The sequence below is a fragment of the Mercenaria mercenaria genome, chromosome 5, assembly GCF_021730395.1.
Source record: "Mercenaria mercenaria strain notata chromosome 5, MADL_Memer_1, whole genome shotgun sequence".
NCBI classification, from domain to species: domain Eukaryota; kingdom Metazoa; phylum Mollusca; class Bivalvia; order Venerida; family Veneridae; genus Mercenaria; species Mercenaria mercenaria.
This window is the reverse complement of record NC_069365.1, coordinates 36043492-36069119: the sequence shown is the minus strand read 5'-3', so window position 1 is coordinate 36069119 and position 25628 is coordinate 36043492. Positions and strand designations below refer to the sequence as shown.

General features: G+C 35.6%; 1 protein-coding gene across 1 annotated transcript; it reads right to left on the bottom strand.

Moving 5' to 3' along the window:
• Positions 1-1232: 1232 nt before the first annotated feature.
• Positions 1233-23162, bottom strand: LOC123556885 (cathepsin O-like). The gene is made up of 9 exons (XM_045347946.2): positions 22964-23162; positions 17469-17571; positions 16427-16532; positions 15696-15761; positions 13987-14143; positions 11566-11681; positions 5468-5628; positions 3934-4026; positions 1233-3469 (listed from the first exon to the last, which is right to left on the bottom strand). Exons 1-9 carry the CDS (start codon positions 23156-23158, stop codon positions 3429-3431), a joined length of 1038 nt encoding a protein of 345 aa, XP_045203881.2. The 5' UTR covers positions 23159-23162; the 3' UTR covers positions 1233-3428.
• Positions 23163-25628: the final 2466 nt, after the last annotated feature.

The window sequence follows — 25628 nt, the reverse complement described above, 5'->3', positions numbered from 1 at the left end:
GCACGTGACCCAGTTTCAAACTTGACCTAGATATCATCAAGGTGAACATTCTGACCAATTTTTATGGAGATCCATTCACAAGTATGGTCTCTAGAGAGGTCACAAGGTTTTTCTATTTTTAGACCTAATGACCTAGTTTTTGACCGCACATGACCCTGTTTCGAACTTGACCTAGATATCATCAAGATGAACATTCAGACCAATTTTCATACAGATCCCATGAAAAATATGGCCTTTAGAGAGGTCACAAGGTTTTTCTATTATTTGACCTACTGACCTAGTTTTTGACAACACGTGACCCACTTTCAAACTTGACCTAGATATCATCAAGATGAACATTCAGACCAATTTTCATACAGATCCCATGAAAAATATGGCCTCTAGAGAGGTCACAAGGTTTTTCTATTTTTAGACCTAATGACCTAGTTTTTGACCGCACATGACCCACTTTCAAACTTGACCTAGATATCATCAAGGTGAACATTCTGACCAATTTTCATGAAGATATCATGAAATATATGGCCTCTAGAGAGGTCACAAGGTTTTTCTATTTTTAGACCTTTTGACCTAGTTTTTGACCGCACATGACCCAGTTTCGAACTTGACCTAGATATCATCAAGATGAACATTCAGACCAACTTTCATACAGATCCCATGAAAAGTATGGCCTCTAGAGAGGTCACAAGGTTTTTCTATTATTTGACCTACTGACCTAGTTTTTGATGGCACGTGACCCAGTTTCGAACTTGACCTAGATATTATCAAGGTGAACGTTCTGACCAACTTTCATGAAGATCTTGTGAAATATATGGCCTCTAGAGAGGTCACAAGGTTTTTCTATTTTTAGACCTACTGACCTAGTTTTTGACGGCACGTGACCCAGTTTCGAACTTGACCTAGATATCATCAAGGTGAACATTCTGACCAACTTTCATAAAGATCTTGTGAAATATATGGCCTCTAGAGAGGTCACAAGGTTTTTCTATTTTTAGACCTACTGACCTAGTTTTTGACGGCACATGACCCAGTTTCGAACTTGACCTAGATATCATCAAGATGAACATTCTGACCAACTTTCATAAAGATCCCATGAAAAATGTGACCTCTAGAGTGGTCACAAGCAAAAGTTTACGGACGGACGCACGCACGGACGCACGCACGGACGACGGACGACGGACACTGCGCGATCACAAAAGCTCACCTTGTCACTTTGTGACAGGTGAGCTAATAAAGGAAATGTATTTCACTGCAGTGAAAAATAAATGCAATGAAAATATGCATTATAGTTCATCAGTTTATATAAAATCAAAAATTTCAAATACTCCATGCCAGTTATAGTATTCTAGCATGAATATGTTTTGTAACAATAACTTTTTCAAAGACTCATATAAAAAAGCCTGTATGGCCAGTATGCATGCTCACAAATTATATAATGGTAGAATTGTGAAATCTTAAAACAAAGATTAGATCTTTTTGTATCACATTTAGTTTGCGAATTGACACATTTACAATGTACAGACATCAAAGTTTTTCCTTGTTGTACATCAGAGTACGATGAAGCATATTATATCATTCACAAGTTTTATGAATCTTAGCGCCACTCTGTTCCAGAAAATTGGTGAAAATAAAATGATTGTGATTAAAACCAGATTTACAGTATAGCTAATATATTTAACCACCAAAGACATAACTGAAATAAATGGAAACATGTGAAAGTATGATAGTTAGTATTATATTATCCCTCTCCAAGAAGTTTTGATTTTATCTTAAAATATGTGTTACAGTGATTATTACATACTCATTAAGAAACTCCGTTAAGTTTCAAAGGAACCTGAAACGTAAATATTTTCCTTATTACATACCTAAAAATATTTTCCATTGAGTTTCACTGGACCGCGATCATGCAATATTTTTCCATATCATGACGTGGAACGCTTTCATATCTAACGTGGAATGTTTTCTTAACGTTGTAATGGAAAGAACTGCATGTTGTCCATGGCGTCCACGCGCACGATGCGACAACAAGTTGACATTATTTTCGCGGAAAATATTAACGTGCATCAGTTTGATTTGTTTATTACATTTTCGGACAATTTACTTTCGTATTTGTCCTGTCTTTTGTTACAATATGATGATTTGAAAATAAATTAATTATTTGATAGTGGGTAATAAAAAGCTTACCAACTTTGTATGTGGATATATGCACTCATTCTTTTGCGGATAATCTTGCGCTCCTAAAGTCGCACAATATAACCGCTGCAGAACTCATGCATATATTATCCACATACAAAGTTAATAACCTATAAATATTGGCCTTCTAATTTCATATCAGGTGTGATATGTCATTCATGACATCATTTTCATGTATATCATCACGTTTAAAGGTTCTATAACAACCATATTTCCAATCTGACTCAGGCTTAATAACAAATTTTTATGACCTATATGATAATTTTAAGTGTAGATACGTATGTAATAAATAGATGATTAGATCTGCATTGAGAAATATGCACTCATTCCTTCACAGGAATAAAATTGCGCTTTTAAAGTCGCGCAATATTTCCCCTGCAGAACTCGTGCATATTTCTCGATACAAATCTAATAACCTATAATTATTAAATTATAAACATAAAGCACCCTCCTTAACAAAAAAGTACATCTTTGGTTACATTCAAATGTTAATACTTTCACTTGTAAATTTTGTGTGAAATATGAAACAACATTGCAGCATGTAACAGGATAAAACTTCTTGTTTCCATGACAACAGGCAATATAGATAGCATAATCTTTTAGTTAATTTCCATGACAACAATGTAACTGAAACTTTAAGCTGTGCACCAGTCTGTTCTAGCATATGAAAACCATATTCTAAAGTATTCTGAAAATTTGAGCTATTTGTCTCCAGATTTCGTAACTGGTACAATTCAAAGTTTGTGGATGATTACAGATTGATACATTCTATAATGAATGCCACTGTGTATTTTAGATATGTGTTTTTGAATTTTGGTATCAGGTTTCAAACACTTGCATTGGCTATTGTACCAGAAAGTAAGATAAAAGCTAACATAGTTAATTTCATTTGACAAGTAAGTTTTTCGAGCCAATAGCTGCTGTAAAAGTTACAATTACCCCAAACATCTTAACAGGAGATTCCATAAAGAATATGCCTATGTTTTAGCACATACTGAATCCATAGAAAAAAGCTGAACAATTTTCATCAAGTCATCACAGATACTGATACATATATTCCATTAAATCATATGTACATAGAGTCACAATCATATATACACAAAGTCCACTGAATCATACATACACTGAGACACTACCTATTGTATTATACATATACCTAGACACAATCCACTGAATCAAATGTACACCAAGACCAAAACCACTTAATACGTATACCCAGACACAACTGTTCCACTAAACTATGCGTATACCAAGACAGTTGATATCTCTGACGCAATTCCTGAAATAAACACAAAAAGTACATTAGATAACTGAGCAGCTAGAATCTGTTATGTGTTTTAATAATACAACACCTCTAATCTTTAGCCTGCTAAATTTCTAAAATGAGCTTGTCCATCATTCAATTTGGGCAGTACCACTAATTATTCAAAACTGAAAATATACAGACTGAATAGCAAACAGTGCAGACCATGATCAGATTGCACGGATCTGCAGGCAGACCTTGGTCTGCACTGGTCACAATGAGACCATGATCAGACTGCACGGATGTGCAGGCAGATCTCGGTCTGTACTGGTCGCAAAGGCAGAATCACTTGCCGTTAGCAGACTAAGGGCTAAAGAGCAAACACTTTCACTGCCTTGCAAAGTTACTTACTGTGGAAATTCCAAGTGATACTGGGTTTGGTACTTGACCATAAACATTATCACTTACCCAAATAATAATGCGTAAATTAAAATACTTACCACAAACATTTTCACCAATTTTGATATACAGAAAACCATCATGTCCAAAATCAGCACCCCAGGAATTGCGCACGATATAATAGGGAACTTCGCCTGCAGATGTAACAAGGTAGGTCAGACTTCTAAAGCAACTGCATGATACATTTACTTCATAAAATTATTCTTAATTTCTTCATTATTATGGACAAAAAGTGAATACATCTGTCTGTAAGTGATTGAAAAAACTTGCTGAAATTTTGTAGTAAATTGAATCAATTTCTGGTACCCAGTATGTGAATTTATCCAATTCGATACTGATGATAATCTCTAGAATATGCATGCAAAGTTTTAATAATACTGCCTTTAAAAATATTTAAATGCAAAATACCTTTTACTTCAAAGTTTTTTATGCTCTCTCAAATGTAAAATGACCATTAAATTAACGCATCATGAAAATAATTGTAATGTTTATATCAATATGTAAATTGAGTAAGTTCAGTCACGAAACAACTTCTTAAATCTTTACACAATGGCAGATCACATATGGTTTATGTCTTGTTTCAATGGTTGACATTTTGAATGAAAATATTTCCAATATTTAGAAAAAAATCGAAAACATTTCATTCCCTTGTTCTACATATTTTTGTTTTGTTTTTCGTATCCTTTCTCCTTTCGATTACCCTATTTTTTGTTCTTCCTTTGATATTTTGTCTTTCTATAACATATTTTCATTATTCATTTCATATATAATGTTTATGCACATGTATAACTAATATTATCTTTGATATGATTGATACTAAACTTTTTTCATCTGTCATATTAGCCTCGGAAATTTTTCTGGCAAAGTGACACAGAGAAAACAATAAACCCTCAAAGCAACCAAAATATTTTTGGTGAAAACAAAAAATGAACTGCTGTCGCTGAGTTTCGAACATACATGGAAAATGAATAGGAACTACAAATGTTTAGACTTTGAACAAGTTAAAAAAATACTGAATCTCCAATGCTCCATTACAAGCAATTTATAGCTATGTTTGTAAACATCACATTTTCGTTGAGGCAATATACACAAATAACCTTCTATATATTACAGTATATAGTATCCAGGAAACACCTCTGGATATTCTTTACATTTTACTGTGATCACATCACTTGTAACAGTTATTCTTTCGGTGGTATGTAGGGTATAATCAGAGTATAATTTGAACTTTTGAACCAACATTGCAGTTCTGAGTTTAGTATTTTTCAGAAATGTCACAATGTCGGCGGAATAAAAGGTAATTGTTTGATTCATACAGAATTCTGATTTTCTCTGATTATACTATCTTTTAATTCTTTTGGAAGAATACTCGCCTGCATGATAGCACTTACCACTCCTAAAACACTAAAATTTTAATACAGTTATATTTACTCCGGGGTATGGTTTTTAAATGCTAATTAGCAAAACCTCATGGCTGCTCCTCAGAATATTTACCTGTGGCCAGAAGCCCTTTTCTTTCTTTATCAATAAAATTTATATATGTCCTAATGCATTTTCACATTAATATTCATGTACCTGACAAATCATAGCCAACTATTTGTACTGCATGGTTAACGAAAGCATCACAATGATACTGGATTACCCCCCCTTGATAATTGTACCATGTAGTAGCATCAACTGCAGCAACAAGTGGACCACCTTGTAACAACTGTAATACTTTATCCTCACTCACATGTCTGCAATGTAAAAATAAAGAAACTTTTTAAAAGTATTTAATATAAATATTAGCTACAAACTGATAAAAACCATACAAATTAGAGAATGCTTTTGAAAAAAAGCATGTCTCCCCATCATTAATATGGAAAGGTGAATTGATATGCAATTAGTGCGATCAATTCGTAACAGAAAATGCCAAAATACTTCAGAAAATGGGAAAAGCACCAAAATTGGCACAGCTATTTATTAAAGCATTAAAAACATTTTTGTCATGGGACCCATTTGATATCTGTGAAGATGGTCGATATGGCGGCCATTTTCCAAAATGGCCGTCAAAACTCAATATTTACCTTCGAAGATTCTAATGAAAGGTCATTATATTTACATTCACCCCCAAAATGCACTAAATATAAATGTTTATAATAAAATAAATCCTAAATTTGCATCAAATGCAAAAATAACAATTCAAATGATGTTAGTTTCTTTCTGTTTCCATGGTAACGGCAAAAATCTAACCTTTAAAACTTAGTTTAATATTATCATTGTGTAGTTTCCATATTTTAAAGAATATTTTGTTTTAATATATGTAATTTATATTATTTCACTTGAATTCCCTCCACAGCAGCATATTGAAACATTGTTGTTATTCCCTTACCAGTATTTAGCCAGATGGGGCTTATGGGTTGCCCCTATATGCATGTCAATACGTCAGCCATGCAGAGTGGGATACTGCAATAACTTTGAAACTACAGCAGAATTTTTCATGATACTAGGTACATGGATAGATGGCAATGCAGAGAATGCCAATGTCATTTAAATTTGTTCCAATGGCAACAAATGTTGTTGCTATGGCAACAAATAGTGCACGAATATGACACAAAGTGTCATCCTGCATTTCTTCAAAACAAGGAGAGATTGTTTCTTGAGAAATTTTACATAGACAGAGGGACAAATTGAAAACATGCTTGCTTTCTATTTTCTCCTCTTGTACATCATTTTGTCCGTCTGTATGTCGGTCCATCATTTGCAAATGGCGGATTCTTCAATAACTTCAAAATTGCAAATTCTAAAGACTTCTTTATGAAACCTTGTTTATAGATGGTAAGTAATATGGAGAATGTGAAGGTCAATTAACTTAGTTGCTCTATAAAATTGTAGTTTCTTTGACACCAAGTACGACAACTACCCCTTTCAGTTTGGGACTTCGAAATGCAAGAATAGATTATAGCGACGGGCTAGTAGGATCAAATAAAACAATGTTCCTTATTATGCACCCGCAGTCACAATGTCTGCGTAATAAATTGCTAACTGTGTAACAAAGAAGAGTAAGGCTGAAAATATAAAAGTTGCTTTCATGGACAACACTTAGTAACTATTCTGTGAAATATATTACTCTGAACAGTGAGCTGAAATCTGAAATAAGGTACATGTCAGATACTCTTGTCAGTACACACAAGCACGAGATTGTCGACAACTTTAGTTAATTTGCATAAGGCAGTGCAGAGCATTTCAGCACGTTTGACAAATTACGTCTTCCTCGACAGACTTTATCGAGGTTGCAAATACACTTGAGGAGCTATTGGTACGAGACTCGTGTACTCGAGACAAAAACTATTGGAAAGGTTCCAATATATCAAAGATCTCTCTGGTCAGCCTTATTTATCTTGACTAGGAATTTTAGGAAAGTGATAGAACACCCGACACCCTATGTGCCCGACCTAATGGGCAACCTTTTTTAGTATGTTCAAGAGGTGTAGCAGACGATGCAGGAATGCACATTATAGCCCTAATTTATATGTGAACAGATGGTTGATCAAGCTACTTGACATGTTTTGCTGTAAAGAAGAGTATCGAAAGCCTCCATTTATACCCCAAAAATATAATACGAACAATTTGCTTGTAGGATGATGTAGAAAATGCATTTAAAAGCTTAATTCACCGGTAAGCGCGAGCTGTACTGGTTAGTTTTGTTTGACAAGACAGTGTTATTCTTACATTAGACTGCTTAACTGGAAGTACAAATGGTAAATAGATAATATTTGTCGTCTTAAAACTAGTAATTTAAATTGGTATTAAAATTGTGTTTCGAATGCACCTGTGCTTATTAGAAAAATCCTCAAGTACTCACATTTAATTTAATTTTAATTTCAGTAAAATGTCCAGAAACAGATATTAGAGCACATTTTTCTTGTAGAAATGATAGATTCTGCTCTTAATTTATACCCCAGTTACACTAAGCCACGTTCCCACTACGTCGTAAAAACTAGCAGGACGCAGTAAGAACTTGTACAATGTAGAAGAAATACAGTAGACTCCGATAAGAACATGATAATTAATAATTATGGTCTCCATGAGTGTAGAGAACGCGGTCGAATTTTGGACATGTTCAAAACAATTGTAGTGAGAACGCGGTCTAATCAGGAAGCAGGAAGGATGTAGTAATGATTAACTAAAACCTAGTAGGACATAGCACAAGCGTGGTGCGGACGGGAAAGGCTGCATGGCGTGCTCACTGTGCTGTCATTGGGTTATCATTGCGTTCTTGCTACGTCAATGGAGTTCTTAGTACAATTTATCTACGCTTGTGTGCTATGACCATGCTACGTGCATGTCACATTGTAGTATACCACATAAGGTTATTAATACGTTCTTTCAGTTCTTAACACATCTCTGTCACGTTTGCAGCAGGATCTCACCATGATTGGTTCAGATTCTGATAATTAAGTATGAATACTGGATCCAATTCCCAATCACTTCGTTTTCAGTCAGCAATGGGTATCGAACATCATCAGGAATTGCCACATAATCATGGACTCAGCAGCACTGGCAGCTTGTAGTGGACTTTTGGACCTCCGTATATCCTTCACACTGCTTTTGCTTATTCCACCACAGTCTCTCTATAAGATTGCTCTTTTTTCTTCATTGGAGCGTTGGGGTGGGGTGGGGGGGTCGTCGCTTATTGTAATTTATGGTTGTTGAGTGTAGATGCGGACACAATTATGTCAATATAACTTGCAGAAGGAATGAAAAAAAAAAAGAGGTGCATGGCGTTGTATTTATAAGTAGCGACGAATGCAATGAAAAAGTGATAAGCATATGGTTAAAGCATGGTAAGCGAGAGGTGCAATCTGACTGAACCGTGAGAACCTGGCAAGGATGTTAAAAGCGCGCAGTATGAACTTTAGAACTGCACATTTTTCGAGTTTGATCCCCGTCCCCACCGCGTCAAAATTTTCAGGAAGCAGTATGATCTTCATGGTCTTTGCCTGAGAGTGATCAGGGCATTAGTGACTGTACATTATATGCTTACGACATTAAACTATAAAACCATTGTTATGGCACAATGTGCTACAATTTGACAAAAACAGAATATTACAGGGACATGCAAATGTAAATTTGATTACGCTGATCAACCGGCAATGACTTTTTCCCAAAGAAATCATGATGATCTGACAGGCCAGGGATGTTCACATGGTCTATCACACTAACATAATTAATGAATTATATAGTTTTATTAAGTGTCATTAGTTCTCTTAGTGTAAATAAATTGAAATGAATACAGCAATACTTACAAATTCTGAGTCACGAAAACTAATGACAAAGTGAAACACATGTCATTTATTCACTAATACACATTACAGACTAAAACTTCGTTTGCTCAAACTCTGATAATTCGAACACCATTCTTCAATTAATCTATCGTCAAGTCCCAAACAAATTCCTTTATAATATTTTTTTCGATCACTCATACTACCGATAATTCGAATAAATTTAGTCGGTCCTGATGGGTTCCAGTTACCGAAGTTCGAATGTATTTATAATTAATTAATTTACAATTGTTGTAAAGTTCGGCACAGGACTGTTGCCATTTTAAACATTCTTGATATGCCAGTTACCATTATATACTTAATTTTGATTCATATAAATGCATTATGACTTTTCTTCTGCTTAATAGCACATTTTATCAAAGGGAGACAACTTTTTTCATTTTTGTTGGAAGAGCGGTATTTTGGTTAATATAATATGTTTGGATTTATTCAGGCAGGTGGTTTTAGCTTATTATACTGATGACTGTAAGTGTCAATAGAAATTTTATATATAATATTACGTATTTTTGAAAATATATACATATTTGGCGGCCATCTTGGATTTTTCGGCCATATTGGATTTTTCGGAGTGGGTCTCATGCTCATTTTTAGTATTTTGCCCTATAGTAGGTATGTACCAAGTTTCATGCTTTTCCCATTTTCTGAAGTATTTTTACACCATTTTACTGTACTAAATACCTATCAACAGCACAAAGTCATAGAGATATGTTTGTCTTAATCTGACAAAACTGTGTTCTGCCAGTCATCTCATTATGTCAAACATTGCTGCTATGTCAAAAGAGATATAGAGGAGACACATAATACTGCTTCTTTAACCTCTGACCTCTCTGTATGACCTTGATCTTGAACTGGCATGACAGAACAATGTATTCTGCATATCCTATCATTATGGCAAATATCTTTGTTACACTATTTCAAAACCCTTTCAGGGTTTAAAAAAATATGGAGCACTCATGAAAACCTGCCTGATCTCACTATCTGACCTTGACCTTGAACAGACCAGCGTGAAAATTATGCTCTGCACATTACTCATCATGACAACTATCTGAGAAAAAATACTTGAAAATCCTTCAAAGGGGTTAAAAGATTTATACCAATTTTGCCTCTATGACCTTTGATCTGACTGCAAAACCTTGAATCAACATGCCTGTATGTGATATATTTTGTCAAACATTCATGCCAAGATCACTGAAAATACTTCTAAGACATATAAATCATTAAATGATACAGAGGAAGCACAAAATACTGCCAATGCAACATATGATTTCAATGAAAGAACATGACCTTGAACTGACATCAGAAAAGGTTTACTCTTCGTATCAACTCAATATGGCTATCATTTGTGTCAAGTAATTTGAAAATCTTGTACTGGGATAAAGAGATACTGAGCGGATAAGATTTTGAGATGGAAGAATGCATAACTTAGACAATAAACAATATTTCTTCCCAGAATTCCATCTTGACATATATAAACAGGCTATTATTAGAACACAAGAGAGATGCTCATTTTGCTTTCACTATCTGACCTATATCCTGACACACTGTCCCATTCAGTGGACAAGTGGAACCATTTGCACAAACACTGAAAGGATGCTTTTGACTAAAAATCTGTATCTATCAGGCAGTTCTAAAAAGAAGCTATGAAGTTGTTTTTTTTTCTGTTAAGCTCAAATGCAGTCAGTGGTGTAACTATAAATCAGATTATTTCATCATCAATAATTCTTCTGTGGTGTTCATGAATGGTACAATTTTATGCAACACATGATCCTAGACATTGTTGGGTTAATACAAGCGTTGTGTGATTTCCAAATGTATACTTATAACTCTAGAAGCCATTAAACCTGCCTATAAATTCTGTATTTTCTGGGTCCGAAATAACAAAGCTCAGTTCTGAAACCAGTCTAAATACGAACACTTTTGATTGGACATTTCCAAAGGGAGTATAGCAACCAACCATAGTTCCTAAATGATGACAATTGTACTTCAAAGCCTCTAATCTGATTGTGTTTTCCTTCTACTGTAAAATCTTTTAATTTCGGGGGCATGAAATTTTGTGGTTTTGGTCAAAACGGCAATTTTGTGGGGATATGAATTCGTGGATTTCAACTTTTGAACATAAAATGAATGGGAATTTTATCTGTTCGTTGGGATTAAATTTCGTGGATAGACTCAACCACAAAATCCACGAAAATTAGTTCCCCACAAATATTAATGATTTCACTGTATTCTATGCAACACTAAATAGATCAGCCTCCTACTAATGCTCTTCATGGTATATGTATATGGTATGTTTTGCAATGTACATGAATAAACATTTGAACATTTTGATCAACACTAAAACTAGTTTACTTATAACATTGGTAATCCTTCACTTGGGTGCCTTTAGTGTCATTGGGTTCAATCTTACAGAAGTTTGACTCATCTGTCAGTGGATAGAGAGCATCTGATACTAGTGGTGTCTTGGACTGAAAGAGAAACACACTGCATGTTATGGAATCATTTGAGCCGCACCATAAGAAAACCAACATAGTGCATTTGCAACCAGCATGGATCCAGACCAGCCTGCGCATCTGCACAGTCTGGTCAGGATACATACTGTTCGCTAACAGTTTCTCTAATTGCAATAGGCTTTGAAAGTGAACAGTATGGATTATGACCAGACTGCGCGGATGCACAGGCTGGTCTGGATCCATGCTGGTCGCAAATGCACATTGTTGGTTTTCTCATGATGCTGCTCATTACACTTTAATTGTAAGTACCTTCAATAATAACAAGGCTAACTTTTATGTTTCTAAAATAAATGTACTGCTTGGCTTTGACAAGGGCAAATCAATACCCAACTTGTTGTAGGGATAGGGAAAAACTTTGAAGAGTGTATTCAATAATGTTGCAAGAACTTGTTATCCAACTCCTTTGCATTTACTATAGTACATGCCGAGGGCTTAGAGCGAAACTAGTCTATCTGCTTCTATGTATTTCTAAATACAGATAGACTAGTTTCACTCTAAACTGAAATAACAGCCCACTACAGTATTAAGCAGTGAGCATAAACTCTCCTGGTATTAAGCAATGATCATAAACTCTCACAGTATTATGCAGTGATCATGAACTCTTGCAGTCTTAAGCAGTGATCATGAACTCTCGCAGCCTTATGCAGTGATCATTATTTCTTGCAGCCTTAAGCAGTGATCAGGAATTCTTGCAGTCTTAAGCAGTAATCATGAACTTTCACAGTATTAAGCAGTGATCATGAACTTTCACAGTATTAAGCAGTGATCATGAATTCTTGCAGTTTTAAGCAGTGATCATGAATTCTTGCAGTCTTAAGCAGTGATCATGAACTTTCGCAGTATTAAGCAGTGAACATGAACTCTCGCAGTCTTAAGCAGTGATCATGAATTCTTGCAGTCTTAAGCAGTGATCATGAATTCTTGCAGTCTTAAGCAGTGATCATAAACTTTCGCAGTATTAAGCAGTGATCATGAATTCATGCAGTATTAAGAAGTGATCTTGAATTCTCGCAGTATTATGCAGTGATCATAAATTCTCGCAGTATTATGCAGTGATCATGAGTTCTTGTAGTATTAAGCAGTGATCATGAATTCTCGCAGTATTATGCAGTGATCATGAATTCTTGAAGTCTTAAGCAGTGATCATGAATTCTCGCAGTATTTAGGAGTGATCATGAATTCTTGCAGTCTTAAGCAGTGATCATGAATTCTCGCAGTATTAAGCAGTGATCATGAATTCACACAGTATTGTTCAGTGATCATGAATTCTTGCAGTATTAAGCAGTGATCATGAATTCTCGCAGTATCTGAATTCTCGCAGTTTTAAGCAGTGATCATGAATTCTCGCAGTATTAAGCAGTGATCATGAATTTTCCCGGTAATAAGCAGTGATCATAACTTCCTACAGAATTAAGCAATGATCCTGAATTTTCACAGTTATAAGCAGTGATCATAATTTTGTCACAGTATTAAGCTAAAATGATTCAAGGATCATAATTTGAACAAGAAGTCATTTGAATGTATATATCTTTACAATGGATGGTCAGATGATAGAGACACAGCACAATCATAATAGCTCATCTGTGAGCAAGTTATAATTGTCAACCTTTTGCTTGTAACAAACAAATAACCAAAGTACATAAAATCAAAATGTCACAATTCCTAGATCATACGAAATCCCTTTTATACATTATTGTATACATGATATGTTACTAATTTTGATTCATTCTGTTCTACATCAAATGATGTACAAATTCATACTGGAGGAATATGTGTAAAATTACCAGTTGCTAAGGGGAGGTGGGTGGTGTTCTACATTTTCCCTTGGATTCTCACATTTGAGCCGTACCATGAGAAAACCAACAAAGTGCCTTTGCGACCTGCATGGATCCAGACCAGCCTGCGCACCTGCGCAGTCTGGTCAGGATCCATGCTGTTTGCTGACGGTTTCTCTAATTGCAATAGACTTTGAAAGCGAACAGCATGGATCCTGACCTGACTGCACAGATGCGCAGGCGGGTCTGGATCCATGCTGGTAGCACACGCACTAAGTTGGTTTTCTCATAGTGCGGCTCATTTATGGATTATTGAAATGTGCTTTCTAATGAAAGATGCTATCTAAAGTCCAGTACCTATACCTTCATGAAGCACATTAAGTTCCATCTTATTAACTATGACATTGTTTTCCATATGAAAAACTTGCAAGAGACATGAAGATGCAAACAGACAGACATACAGACAATATACAGTCCACACTTACATCGACCATCCAGCTAAGTGCCCTGCATGTGTCTCCTCCTTCACAACCGGCATTGTTACTGGCACAGTCTATCACCTGCTGAACGGATAAATTGGGTGGAGCATTTCCTGTTGCCTTGGCAACCATGCTCTCTACAGTCTCTACTGTGCTGAAAGCCCTGTGAATTTGTGAATCAGAACTTAACAATACTGTTGATAAAAATGAAACAGTCTTTGAACTTTGTAATTACTGGGAAATCATTATTCATTTCGATATAATTGTTGTGGATTTCATGATTATGTTATCCATGAAATTAAAAAGAAACAAGTAAAATCACCTTTGTTTTATCCTCAAACCTTGAAATCCATATGTTCATATCCCCATTACATAGCAAATCTGGAAAAGCCCACAAAATTTTATACCCACTAATGTAAGATTTTTCAGTACATTTGTTGCTATGGTTTTATGATCGCTTGCTATTCTCTGGTCTGCTGAAGCAAAGCAAATACTGTGAAATCATTTAATTTTGTGGGCATGAAATTTCGTGGTTTTGGTCAAAACTGCAATTTCGTGGGGATATGAATTCGTGGATTTCAACTTTTGAACATAAAATGAAAGGGGAGTTTACTTGTTTACTGGGATTGAATTTCGTGGATTGACTCAACCAGGAAAATTAGTCCCCCATGAATATTAATGATTTCACAGTATATATGCACTTCAAAGATTTTAATAGCTTTTGCAGGATACATGTATTAAATATAAGCACAGATTGTTTAAGGTTAAAACAAGAGGGGCATGATAGCACTTGGTTGCTCACCCTAGGTTGCTCACCTGAGTTTCACAGCTTGCTTGAGCAGAGTAGGGAATCACTCAAGGAACATTTATGAAAAAAAAATCTGAAATCAAGTCAACAGTTTCTGATGTGAAGATTCTCCACAAAAGCCGTCTAATGACAGTGCACATCTCTATTTGTAGCCATTCAACCTTATAACAAGAGCTGTTCGTAAGACAGCACGCTTGACTTTTCTCAGTGCTTGACTCTGAATTAGAGCTTGAAGAAATTTTGTAGTGGTACAAGGAACACTGTTGTCAAATTATTTTGAAATAGGGCCGGCAGTTTCAGAGGAGATTTTTCAAGTTTTCCATATGGCCATATAGAGAAAATTATCCCCAAACATTGCCAGCCATGCTTTTCAACAAACCAACATGGCTTAAAGGAATGATCTAAGGTCACCCAGGGAACATTGCTGCAATTTTATTTTGAAATCGAGCCAGTTGTTTTTGAGATTTCCTCCGAGTTCTCATGGTAATCAGCATTCTTCATGAATAACAAAGATTTATAAACAGTTTAAAGAGTACAACCAAATGAACATTTCTGTGAAGTTAAGTTGAAACTGCCTACTGGTTTAGTAGGATACTTTATTTTAAAGACATTGTGGATGACAGACAATGTACATTGGACTGACCAAAGACATCCAATAACTTAAAAGTTCACCATGAGCATTAACTTTAACACAAATGTAGCTTATTGATATACATATAACATCTCTGTTAACAGCCATGGTTACACCTCAGGCACAGTAACAAGTATTCTCTTGGTAAGCAATTTCTATATACTGAATATAACTTTCATTATAGAATACAAAGAAAGAAAATTAAAGAATGGTCTCTTGGTCATTTCTGAAAGCAATCTGTCATCAACTCCAAAATATGTGTGAGCTATAACCTACCAACATCCTCCACATTTCTTCTGGTTCTTCACTGGGGAGATAATACTATAGTTTAAATATGTTCTCCTGAAAAACACAATGCAAGGGAGTTAACTGCCAAGCAAAGTTGTAAGACGGCTAAAAACATGAAAAAAGTTCTTAAATAATTTTATATACAATGTACATACAAAACACGTGAAGTGTGGCGGACAGAAGGAAGCAGCCCATTTTTATGTCTTCCTTTTTTTCTTTGAAAAAGATGAGAAACAATAACCTACAAATCATATGTGACTGCCAGGGTCTTAACATAATTTTTCCTTCCAAATCAAAAAAAAATCTAAATCATAAACCAGTGTAATTTATCAGGGATATATTCATAATTACTAACCAGTCTAATTTGTCAAGAATATATAAATTACTAACCAGTCTAATTTGTCATGAAAATATGAATTTACTAACCAGTCTAATCTGTCACGGATATATAAATTACAAACCAGTCTAATCTGTCATGGATATATAAATTACAAACCAGTCTAATCTGTCACAGATATATAAATTACAAACCAGTCTAATCTGTCACAGATATATAAATTACAAACCAATCTAATCTGTCAGGTATATATAAATTACTAACCAGTCTAATCTGTCAGGTATATATAAATTACAAACCAGTCTAATCTGTTACAAACCAGTCTAATCTGTCAGGTATATACTAACCAGTCTAATCTGTCAGGTATATATAAATTACTAACCAGTCTAATCTGTCAGGGATAGGAAGTTTCCTAAGCTGCTGTACTGGTATGATCCTGGTATGATTAAAGGGTTTCACACTCGGCTGCAAGTCACTAAGGTACAACTCTGAAATGAAATGCTTGACAGACCTAAAAATTGGTACATACCATTTCCAAGTATCCAAAAGAAGAAATAATAATTGAAAATTGGAAGACTCTGACAGACATGTCAAAATTGTAAACATATTAAATTTGAGCAAGACTAATCCCATATAAAATGGTGCATTTTCATTAGAAACAATTATCAAAATAACATAGGTTTTTCTTGTAATAATATTAACTGCACTGTGCATACCTACAGTGATGTTTTTTACTGGCTGAATGTTCTATGTGTGTGACATTGCTTTGAGAATTCAGAGTTAAAACTGAATTTAAAACCTAAACAAAATTTGCTTCCCCCAAAACTTATAAGAAGAGTAGGTAGGTGTACATATTTTATTTGGATAGGACATCAAAATTCAGTATTTATCTTAAAGCTGCATGCCTCCAGATCTTTCTACAACAAAAAAAAATTATTTTTTTAGATATCTTGAAATAAATGCTATATTTCTTAAGAAGGCTTTAAAACTTAATTACCGACACACTTTATGTTACAGAAACACATGAGAATTTGCTGTTTTTACCACTTTTTACGATGAAAATCGAAAAGCGTTTGTCACGCTTTTACTCCAGGTAAACTGTCTCGATTATAAATATCTATATTTTGAAGTCATTATTCACTACTTCAGCTTATAATAGCGCTATTGGTTACGATGACGGGAAAATGTCTTTATTGCCACGGTGGTCCGGGGTTCGATTCCCGGCGCGGTCATATTTTTTTCTTGATTTGGAACTTCTAAAATATTTTAGAAACAAAAATTCATATTCTAATGTTCATAATGTGACCAAACTTCAATTTGAAAGAAAGATTATTTTTTAGCCAAATCTGGAGGCATACTGCTTTAATTCAAAACTCGGGTTACACTCAAAATACAACTAACATGTGAAGTGTCTATAAACAAACCTTTGAATTCAGCAAAGCTAAGATCTGAAAATTTTGTAAGACCATTCTTTGCTCCATTATCTTTAAATTTGTTTGCCAAACTTCGGTGATGTCCGACATCATCCTGAAAAATGCACATGCAAATGAATGATACAATGCCTACATGTCATATCATAATCAGAGAAAAGCAAGTTACAAATGTTAGTTTTATTCTGAGAACAGTTACTTCATCAATTTTATGCAAGTCAAAGCATTACAATTTGCAATAGCCATATTCTCACTTCATTGAAAATCTCCTTCTATCTTACTTTCTGTTTGAGTGAATTAAAATTTGCCTTACATTTTACTAAAGCATGGTCCTATCTTACTTCTTGTTAAAGTGTGGTCTTACTGTTGCTTGACAAACTTGTTCACATTAGGAATATGTGTCAGGCAGTCAGCTCAAATGGTAGACATTTCCCTGTAAGTGAGGGGTCCCGGTTTTGAGTCCCAAACTGACTGCACATTATCTCTCTCTATGACACTATCTAGGATCTTCTAAAAGTGTGGTCTTATCTTACTTCTGATTTGCTAACTTCAGCTGACAAAGTTAAGCATTTATGGCTCTATGGGTAAGGATATGTGTAGTATTTCTTTCTTAAATAGTATATGATGGCACCATTAACTGGGGGGTTTGCACCCCAATATGCAGCTCATCTGGGAGTACCATGTGATGCTTTAAGCACTGGTATTCGCAATAGGGGTAAAATGACCTCAAGGGGAGGGGTGTGGTCATGAGTGTTTGATGCAATAAGGCTGTTATTAGTATTAGTAATATTGTCATTATCAATATTGCTATAATAACTAGAGCTATCACTAAAGGTGATGAATGTACCCCCTGCATGCACTGACACAGTACATTGCAATTTGACACACACAAGACTGCATAATTATGTGGACTGTATGTATATAGACTGTATGTATACAGTATAGTAACAAAAAACAAAGTCCCATAACTATGCAGAATATTTATCTAAAAGAATGTAACATGCCCCATGCACAACTAGGGTTGGTACTGATCACTTGTGTGAAGTTTCATTAAACTGTGTGCAAGGGTTTCGTAGATTAGGCACGCACAAGATTGCATATGAAGACTGTATGTACATAGTATGTTAACAAGAAACAAAGTCCCATAACCCTGCAATTTTTGTCGCTGAAAGAACCTAACATGCCCCATGCACAACTACTGTTGTTACTGATCAGTTGTGTGAAGTTTCATTAAATTGTGTCAAGGGGATGAGGAGAGATGGTGGGCACAAGATTGTGTCTATGTCTATAGTATAGTAACAAAAAAACAAAGTCCCATAACTCTGGAATTTTTTTTCTGAAAGAACCTAACATGCCCCATGCACAACTACTGTTGTTACTGATCACTTGTGTGAAGTTTCATTGAATTGTGTCAAGGGGATGAGGATAGATGGTGTGCACAAGATTGTGTCTATGTATATATTATAGTAACAAAAAAACAAAGTTCCATAACTCTGCAAATTTTTTTTCTAAAAGAACCTAACATGCCCCATGCACAACTACTGTTGGTACTGATCACTTGTGTGAAGTTTCATTAAATTGTGTCCAGGGAATGAGGAGAGATGGTGCGCACAAGATTGTGTCTATGTATATAGTATAGTAACAAAAAAACAAAGTCCCATAACTCTGCAAATTCTTTTTCTAAAAGAACCTAACATGCCCAATGCACAACTACTGTTGGTACTGATCACTTGTGTGAAGTTTCATTAAATTCTGTCAAGGGGATAAGGACAGATGGTGCGCACAAGATTGCGTCTACGGACAGACGGACAGACGACCAGACGGACAGACAGACAGACGGACAGACAGACAGACAACCTGAAACCAGTATACCCCCCCTTACAACTTTGTTGTCGGGGGGTACAATAATTATTATTATTATGTACAATGTCACTGAATATATCATTGTATAAAAATAGGTGTTTAATCAAATTATTCAGTTTCAGTTTCATTTAAAATGCATATCAGCAGCAGTCTCGGACACTGCCATTCAGATAACCATAATTTCCAACATGGTTTATTAGTCAATGATGCAGAAACCTAGGAACTGCCTGAGAAGTCACTGTCTATATGACTAGCTGATGACCACAGAGCATAATAAATCTAGGGTTGGGCACAACACTGCCATAACTCTATGTAAGAGAGTTATGGCAGTACTGCACTCTACCCTTGAAATTAATATGCTGATTTGCTGAGCCACTCTAGAAGATGAACATCAAAGGATTCTTTGCTTCAAAAGCTGTATTTTTAGCCCACCTGTGTGCTTGCTTTACTTAGTAACACAGACTATATCTGTGCACCCTGGATTTGGACATGAACCGCATGAAGCAAGCTAAGTCTAGAGTGGAGGGAAGAGAGTCATGGTTACAGTAGTTCTCCTCTACTATGAGAACAGTGTGGGTATTGTAATACAAGTTGTTGGTTATGATATGGCTTACGTTTTAAAGTATCAGTGTTTTTTTTTTTTTGGGGGGGGGGGGGGGTAGATTTGATCCCAATGAAAAACATTGCAATGGTGGTTCTCAAAATATTGCACACAGCGGTACTAATCTGAAAATTGTGCGTATGACTCTTCTTCGGTTTTTGTTGCATGATTTATTTTATGTCAGATCAGAAGAAAAATTGACCAAAATATTTCAAAGTAAAGTAAAAGTCTGTGGCATTTCATTTGATGAAATTATAGTCCAACTAGAGCTGCTTTTGAAAAAAGGGCATGTGTCACAGGGTAAGAAAAACCCGGGGCCTCGGAATACCATTCTGATGCTCTACCGACTGAGCTACCGGCCGCCTACACACTTTCTCCCTGTTTTAATATATTTCAAGTTCTATACCGTGACATATTTCCCCACCATTTGGAAATGCGTCCTCAAATTTCAGCGGGTACTTTATATATAAGCAATTCAGTGCTAGCCCTGGTCATTATAAACTAATAGCCACTTTTTTTCAGGGAAAAAATTAATAGACAAACTTGGCGGCGCGTACCTCGGGCGCGCTTTAGCATTTCGATGAAAAACATAAAACACAAAAAATATTTAATATTTTTTTCATGAAACACTTAAACACACTTCATTTTTCAGTTATCATTATTCATATTTATCATAGACTTTGAATAATCATACATTTATGCATATCTTCAGTTGTTTGTATTCAAATGTCACTGAAAATACCATTTTAGTAAGTGACATGACCCATTCTGAATTCTTGTCAGGAGTGATCATTAATACTTTTTGTGATGAAAGTCAGGGCTTAAGCTAGGCTAAGATTTTTGGGAGAAGTCACTTCTCCCTCAGCTAAGATTAAGGAGAAGTGGAGAGATTTTAGGGAGAAGTGACAAGATTTTAGGGAAAACGTGGAAAGATTTTAGCGCCATGACATGCAAGTTGAAAAAAGAACTAAATATGCTTAATATAATGTTACTATTTTTCTTATTTCCTGTCTTTGTTTAAGTCTATTAATTTAAAGTAAATAACAAATTCACTGAAAATGTCAGTGATTCTATTTTCTTATCCTTGTAAACCTTGTGAATCTAACGTGATTAAACTGCAAATTAAATAATTTTTTTTCACTCTTGCCATGATTGCCCAAACCAAGAAAACCCTTTAAATATGAATACAATTAAAAAAGTTAATTCCATATCAGCAAAAAATAAATCAAGCTTCCAGTGCTATAATGCACTCAAAGTCAGGCAAGTGTGTGTTATGCTGGTCCTGTCAATAGCAGTGACATCCCTATGATATCACATGGAATACATGCAATCTTCTTTGATCTGCAGGTGTCTTCTTTGATCTGCTGGTGTTGGCACACATTAAATGAAACAAATTGTCAAACAGGTTAAACCCAGTTTCTGATGACAGGTGTCAAAAATTTGCCTAAATTTAAGTTAGGTTATTTTAGTCACAGAAAGTGTCAGTGATAATATTATATTTATATAAATGGCTGATCAGTAACATGAAATAATAGGACAGGCATGAAAAAAAATGCTATTTTAAGTGAAATAAGTAAGTTTACAATAACATTTATGCATGTCCTAACATACTTTTGAAGCGTCTTAAGTACTTCCATAATCCTAGCCTATCCTCATAGGTGTGTCTAGGAATACGGATCCTAGAATGGGAGGCTAGGATTACGGTACTGTAATCGTAGCCACTGCCAATGAGAAATGTTCGACTTAGAGCGCGGATCCAGAAGAGTAAAAAGGCCAATTTTCTGTAATTCAAGAGCAGGGATATAAATTAACTCTCGCCCAGTGCGACCAGATTTAAAGCTGGTCGAGTCAATTTTCCAAGATAGTCGCCCAGTCGGCGAATGGCTTCAGATTCTCCTAATGTCATTATTCTGGGTTTTCCGAGACCGTCCTATTAATAAACACGACGTCACTTAAATCGACCAATTAAAATTACCGATATATACTACGACCAATCGGCATACGCGGATTATTTACTCCATCACTAACAATGGCTGCCCCAATAGAAATACAGCACTGGAAAGTAGCGGTTTATTGAAGGCTGTTAAAGAGCTTAGAACAACCGGTAGCGGCGACAAAAGGAAATATTAGCAGGATTATGAAAAGTCCTAAAGGCCAAAGAGGCCTTTAAATGAAAAATGGGCTGTTAACAGACTGTGGCTGCTTGGAACACCGACCGCAACATGGTTTGTACTTTTTGTACAAGTCATAATTTCGTGACAGGTTGCGAGTCCTGTACCTCGACAGTGTTACAAAATACTAGAATTCAGATGTCCACGAGCGTGCAGCCTCTATCAAAAATGCCCATAAACAACCCAAATCCTCTAATGCTGCAAAAATCATTCAAACTTTAAATTAAATGCGTCGGTGTTTGGGAGACTGTGTCCTATGTTTAGAACATGTCATTCACTGGTTGATTACAACTTTCCTCCATTTCAGTGCGAGTTTGATGACTGTTCTGTATTTAAGAAATTGATGTATTTTGGCAGGAAGCAAATTACAAGACTTATTATTAAGTATGTAGATCTAAACCACGGTTAATATATTTTTCCGCTAATAATAGCTGGGCCCCTAACTTTTAGGCTGGGCCCCTAGAATTTGCCTGTAAAGAGCCCAGATGGCTAATAGGGTCCAAGTGTTAATTTATATCCCTGAAGAGCCACAATTCCGAAGTACCTTGATTTAGCCAATTATCGGACTTGGCCGAGGACTTGAGGTCAAACACATTTTTTTCAAGTCGGAAGATCGGAAGTGAAATGTTGGACTCGGCACGCTGACAAGATTTGTGACAGACACACCTGTAGACAGACTGACACACACACAGATACACATCAGACAGACAGGAGTAAATCAATATGTCTCTCACATCACTGTGTGGTGGGAGACATTACTAATTGTATGCCGGACGCGATATTGTGATAATTTTAATTTTGGCACTTGTAACTCAAATTGTATCTCTCCCCCCACTTACTGTACGATTCAGTACCTTGTAATGATTATACACATAAAATCTGTTCAAAACATTGCTGCTATTTCTTGTGTTGAGGGTACCTGAAGGTACTTCAAATGCTCTAAGCCTTGTGTTTCGTTCTGCAAACACATGAAATACAAATATAAACAAATATCCACATGATTTCCTCATAACTGCAAAAATTCCGCGAATATCTGAATGCGTGCGCATTCTCGCCGGAACAACCCACTGCACATTAAAAGGCGAACTATCACAGAATCACCGGAAAACATTCAAGTTTTATAGGCTTTCAATTTATTTGTGAAAAAGTAATAATATTTGATATTCAGGTCGATTCCGACTAATATCTTACAATAGTATGATGATATATACATTTGAAGAGTGCTTTCAGGTTAGGTGAAAAAGTAGAATAATCACAAATAAGTATTTTTAACAGAAATTCAAATTTATACCACCAGATTGGTACTCACTGTTATATTATTTAATCCTATGTATTAAGTTTAATGATATAAGAATTGAATCGACTACAATTGACAATCACCGGAAACATTTCATGAAGATAAGACATGACAAGAAAGTAGTATTACTTACAACTCTTATCAAAATATTCAGAGGCACAGTTTTCTTTATTTTTGATACCACTTACATGAGCACTGCCAGGAATCAAAGTTTTGTAGATTGCTTCTGGTTCAGTAATATCAGTGCTGGTTTGATGAACGTCACTGAGACTGTGGCTGTTTTTGGGAATGGCACTATTCAGCATATAATACATTCAATGGTGGTAACCAAAAAATGCATCTCGCAAACGTTAATGCAACATGAGAAAGGACGTTCATTATATCAATATGTAAAAGAAACACATGTTAGTATTATTTTTCTAAATATCTATATAGGAAAACACATACATAATAACACGTGTTGTTAATTAATGATGTGATAATACACTGAATGCACAACATTTCCACAGATAAACTAGATAAAGAGATATCTATCCATGTATCTGTACTGTCAAGCCCCTCTTTCGAGTGTTATGCATAGGGAGCCTGTGTTAAATGATACTGGTTATTGTCGAATGTTTACTGAGTGGATATTGTGTTCGTTATAGAAAAGAAAAATCACTGCTGTTTTCATTGAATTATACTTTTCTAGCCACTGTTCAGACGAACTAAATTTAGATTACCTTATTAAGATCATTATTTAAAATAGCTTCTTTTTCACGTAAGTCATACGAGGATACTGTAAGTGAACTGTCGCCTGCAAATAATCCAGTTGAACTTAGCAATGCTTCGGCAATATTATTACAAATAAGAAATAGAAGAGCTTGAAGGGCGGCGTCTTGAAAAACGCCAGCAATAAGGTTTTTAGTCGCCTGCTTGTTGAAAACTAGTTTCAAGGACTATGTGATTGTGCTTTTCATTCGTCATTCTGACTGTTATTCCATCCTGATGACATATTATCTATAAGGTGACCTTGACCTTTAAGTTATGAACTTTTTGAGGGTTGATAAATCTTGATATCAACCTATGAAAAAGTCAATAATTGTTTTATTACATGAATCAATGTAAAGTCAGTCTTGTTATTACAATTGTAACTTTAATAAAGAAATAAGGAATAAATTTAGACCAAATCAGGTTGATATTGGTTTTCCAAGCACCTACTTCGATCTATTTTTAGCTCACCAGAGCCAAAGGCTCAGGGTGAGCTATTAGGATCAGTCACCGTCCGTCGTCCGTCGTCTGTCGTCGGTCGTCCGTAAACTTCTACTTTAAAAAACATCTCCTCATAAACCACTAGGCCAATTTCATCCATACTTCACAGGAATGTTCCTTGTGTGAAGCTCTACAAAAATTGTTCAAAGAATTGAATTCCATGCAGAACTCTGGTTGCCATGGCAACAGAAAGGAAAAACTTTAAAAATTTTCTTTCAAAAAACCAGAAGACCTAGAGCTTAGATATTTGGTGTGAAGCTTTGCCTAGTGGACCTCTACCAAATTTGTTCAAATCATGACTTCGGGATCAAAATTGACCCCGCCCCAGGGGTCACTTGATTTAACATAGGAAAATCTTTAAAACATCTTCTTCTCAAAAACCAGAAGCCCTAGAGCTTAGATATTTGACATGTAGCATTGCCTAGTGGACCTCTACTAAAGTTGTTCAAATCATGACCCCGGGGTCAAAACTGACCCCGCCCCAGGGGTCACTTGATTTTACATAGGAAAATCTTCAAATTTTTTCTAAAAATCAACCAGAAGGCCTAGAGCTTAGATGTTTCACATGTAGCATTGCCTAGTGGACCTCTACAAAATTTGTTCTAATCATGACTCCTGGGGTCAAATTGACCCCGCCCCATTGGGTTACTTGATTGTACATAGAAAAATCTTCAAAATTTTCTAAAAATAAACCAGAAGGCCTAGAGCTTAGATATTTGACATGTAGCATTGCCTAGTGGACCTCTACAAAATTTGTTCAAATCATGATCCCCAGGGTCAAAATTGACCCCGCCCCAGGGGTTACTTGATTTTACATAGGAAAATCTTCTAAAATTTGCTAAAAATCAACCAGAAGGCCTAGATCTTAGATATTTGACATGTAGCATTGCCTAGTAGACTTCTACAAAATTTGTTCAAATCCTGACCCCAGGGGTCAAATTGACCCCGCCCCATGGGGTAACTTGATTGTA